The following is a 4,420-nucleotide window of genomic DNA, read 5'->3' on the forward strand; positions in this document are numbered from 1 at the left end:
GTGGTGGCTTCGCTCTGAAAGCGGTGTTGGGTTCCTCCACGGCAGCGAATAGTGCCCAGTGTGTTCCGAAATGCGGTGGATGTACCCGAATCTCCTTTAGCATTTCTTTCTTATTTCTTATTTAGGATCTGTGGTTGCCTATTTTACATCCGCAAAGTTTCTTCTTTATCTTGGACATGCACTGTCCACTTGGGTAAGTAAATATTGGCCTGGTAGAAGTAGGATTTTATTAATCTAGCTATGATTTACCTGAACGTTATTGGTACTTTCCAAAAATCTTCACAAAATAGCATACCATTACAGAGGTCTTGTTACACCACCTTGCTGTTAAAAGTCTTTGTAATATTTACATGATATGTTGCAGTAGTGTCAGTTTTCATTAGTGCAGTACTCGGTTTTCTGAGGGCCTGGTTCTGTACCTTTTCATGCTTTTAAGTTAACTACAGAACCAGTGAGACTCTGAATAGGGTAAGTTTGGAGTAAAAGAAATGAAGCATAGTCCATAGCAGAATAAAAGACAGTCCATTGCAACATGTATATGGAGGACTTGTATACTCCCTACACTTCCTGATGGGAAATACTCAAAGTTTACAATGGACCCATTACTGCCACTCATTAGCGAAGGTGTTGAGAGTGTCAGATGTCTCCCTGTCAAAATGACTGCCTTCTGAAATGCTTGCTTTCTGTACTAAAGTAACTTACTACACCATAGGATACTAAAAAGATCTTAAAATATGCACTAAAAATAGGCATTCTGGTTCTATGCCAAAAAACAAAGAGTACATGTATTTTACAATACAATCTGAAGTCTCCATCCAGTGGCTTGACTCAAAAAGAAGTGGAAAGTTTCCTTCCTAATGTTCCCTGTTTTCTCCTTACTCCTGGGTTTGGACTGGTTTAATGGGTGGTTTGTATAGCATTGAACACATGGCTGATGGATAGTTACAGCATTGCATGCCTAACTCTGGCAGCTTCTCGCTTTCACTAACCTGAAAGGTCATCTTGATGTTTCTGTTAATGGAAAAAGGCTTGGAGTGGTACCAAACACTTGTTTAAACTAGTGCAATATTTTAGCAATTATTAATATTATTGAAGGAGCTGAGTGGTGATGTTTCTGTTTGGTTCACTGCTTTTCAGAGGCCAGGGTTGTTACCTGCAACAGTTTTTGTCAGTAGTGCCCACAATGTGCTTAACTGGCAATTGGGCCAACCCTGCTTGTTCCTCACTGAGGAGTGCTTCAAAGCTTGGCCGTGGGACTGCTCTCAGAGTACATGAGTAACGGTGACAAAGCAGAGATTGAAAACAATGTCACACACCATAACAAACATTAGTCTGCAAGAGGTCTGTTCAGCTGTTTAGCAATATTAATAGTATACTCCTTGTTCCAGTGTGTTTTCTTTTGTGCTGAAAATCTTGACTCAAACCAACCAAACCTGCTGAAACAACAGAAACGCAGCTTATTTTGACAGAACTGGGCGCAGGACTGTACCTTCTATATCGCCTAAGCTTTACTGTTCCTGTAGTCTGAATGTTTTTGCTAACAGGAGCAATCAACAAGCACCTTAATCTTCAGAACTCAAAGTAGTAGATCATCTTTGTTCTAAAATGACTATATCCACAATACAAAACCTGATAGAAATGTGGTTTTGCTGTAACCGAGAGCGCTAGTTTGGTTTCTGCGTTACTAAGCCATTCCCAAATACAGACAGAAGCTGTAAATGATTAAATGTGTCGCATCTCCACAGATGTTCAGATTTGAGCAAAGTCTAGACTATGTCTTAGGCTCTTGTTCAGTAAAGCATTTGAATGTGTGCTTGCCCTCACTGATCTTAGTAAGCTGGATTGCACTGATGAACTGGAGTCTCGGACCTTATGCTGTTGGTGTTATGTTTTTAATTCATTGCTGTCTGTCACTCAGCAGTAAAGAAAGAACAGGATGAGACTGGGTTCACCTTGCTGGTGCCAGGCCTAATGCTTGCCAGGAGGTCAGTTGCAACTTCCCAGCTTTATCTGAGCCACTCAGACCTCAGGAGGCCTTGCAGTAAGCAGTAGCCCGGCTGCAGCTTGACTTGTTGGCTTCAGTTCTGAGGTGGGATTGTATACATTCAGTCTGAGATGATTATAAGGATAATTATAATGACAGAAGAGCAAGAACCATCTTTAAAAGGATGGTGAGACTAAACAGCTGAAATATCCACGTTTTGAGACAGTTTAAACTGGGATTAAGTATATATAATTGAGGCTTTGCCCATTTCTGAAGGCAGGTTACTGTTTAAATTTCAGTAGGTCTTAGCTTGAAATTACATACCTGCTTCAAACCTCTGTAATTCACTGATTTATCTTTGCTTGCTCTTTATGGTTTTTAATTCCTGAAAGAAACTCATGCTTCCAGGTTGGAACTGCTTTAATTACCCCCAAAATTGTCTGTGTGGCCTGATCGAAATACTCTGGGTAAATGTGTTGGATAAGGTTGAATGGAGTTCACAGGCTCCTTAAATCAACTGTACAGCAAAATCATTGTCTCACTGGAGTCAAAGGAATCTTCCTGTAAGTTTCAGGTGAGATCAGGTCTTTCACTCTCACAGTAGTGGCTGGCACTGACTTTCACATACTTAATTTTTTTTTAAAAAAAAATGCCTTTTTCATCGTGTCAGAATTCAATAACTGAAGCATCCCTGCGTAAAGGAAAAAAACAAAAACAAAACAAACTTCTGTTCTGAAATTTCAATGAGAAAGTACTCTTGGTTTATTTTTCTAGCTTAATAAACAGTTACCCAGGAAAATCAAAACTTAGTTAATCCACCTGCATGTATTTTAAATGAAATTCAGTAAAGAGATACTTTGGGTCATATTAAGTGAATGCTAGACTTTGGGAAATTATATCCCTGTGTTTTCATTGCTGGAATGCTTTCTATGTATTTCTATGAACCATGGGCTAAAAGTGGAACACATTTTACAGAAGACTTTAGGTATCTCTGGAGAGTGAAAATTGTTTTATTATATACAAGAGGTCACATCTAAACTAATTATGCTTATATTTGCATTTTTTCATTGGTTTTAGTTAGAAAATGTATAAAATACCCAGAGCTTTTCCTTGAACAGGTGAAACTTTTCTTCCCACTTGATTGGCATGTCATTTTTTTCTGCCTATGGTTAAGGAAACAAATGTGAATGTTTACACATTACAATGTTTGAAGAAACCTCCTTCAGAGAACTTCGGTAACATTAAAAGGCCAATTCTTGTTGTGCATCTATACTGCATTCAAGACTTTAATCGAACTTTGCAATTTTAACCCTCCAAATAGCGTGCTTTTTATGTATCTCTTGATTGCTGTGTTATATGTTAGATTTGGCAGACTGCTTTTTCAACGTGCTTTTATGTTGCACCTCCCTCAGCCCTTTAGAATATTTGAGGTCCTTAGAAATTTGTACTATTTGCTGTATCACATATCAATTGCTTATTTAAGGCAATAGAAGAAAACAGTTTCATGTTTGGTTTATAAAAGACTAACATTGGGGACCTTTATTAAACAAACTGTGTGCTCTATAATAGTATGAATGGTTTCTATTAATCTGCTTTGTTGTTGATTACATAAAGCATTTTCTGTAGTGCATTTCTTGCAATATGTTTAAAACTAAAGTGAGATGTGGCTCCCATCATGTGACAACATAAGAACCTCGATGTATTCATTAGCAAGTTTGGTAGCAAACTTAAAAATGTCTTGAGTAGTATGAAAATTACCTCACTTGGACATGTTTAGCATTTTGGGCTTCTTTTTTTCACCTGCAGTAAGTGGTATCAGAACATGACAGGTTTTTTTATTCTAAGCACTAGGTGAAACTAGCAATAGGCTAAATACGTTGAACTAGCAATGAGCTTGCAATAGGTTAAACAAGCTCTGATGTTCTGCTTCTTAGTAATATGCCAATGCTTAATATTGTCAAAAAGAGAGAGCTTAAGTCCACTGATTTCAGTTAACATTTAGGACAACACCTTCCTTGATTTACTCATGTCTGTCCTGAATTGTGTTATGATTTGCTTTGACTTGACTGGATCTTGTGTTTTAAAGCAGCATTTAAGCTTTGGTCATCTAAGAGCAAACTGCCATCTTGAAAAGTTATTTAAATAGTATCGGTAATCAATAAACCTGCTGGTAATATTTGATTTGTGCTGGAGAATGTATGTGAGCTTTCTGAGGCTTGTGGGATGTGACTGGTAACAGACTTTGTCCCGTAATAATATAACAGAAAATATCTGGGATTTTTGATGTAGTATTACAAGCTGCAATGTTACACTTGATTAGGACAGGTGATCTTAGTGATACTAGGATAAAATCAATGGTGACAGGATGTAGACATAAAAAACAACCAAAAAACCACAAAAATTTTAAAAACAAAGCAAGAAAACAGCCTAACCCCC

At 37.7% G+C, this 4,420-nt stretch overlaps 1 protein-coding gene across 1 annotated transcript in view; it reads left to right on the top strand.

The window, feature by feature from the left end:
* Window positions 1-125: 125 nt before the first annotated feature.
* The window catches only part of SLC40A1 (solute carrier family 40 (iron-regulated transporter), member 1), a gene marked incomplete at its 5' end in the record, with an annotated part of 13,764 nt that continues 9,469 nt past the window's right edge, over window positions 126-4,420 (top strand). The window contains one exon of the mRNA XM_009706404.1: window positions 126-193. Coding sequence (XP_009704706.1) covers window positions 126-193 — 68 coding nt within the window. The remainder of the gene's footprint in view (window positions 194-4,420) is intronic.

Source organism: Cariama cristata, unplaced genomic scaffold (assembly GCF_000690535.1).
Source record: "Cariama cristata isolate BGI_N322 unplaced genomic scaffold, ASM69053v1 scaffold13908, whole genome shotgun sequence".
Classification (NCBI taxonomy): Eukaryota; Metazoa; Chordata; class Aves; order Cariamiformes; family Cariamidae; genus Cariama; species Cariama cristata.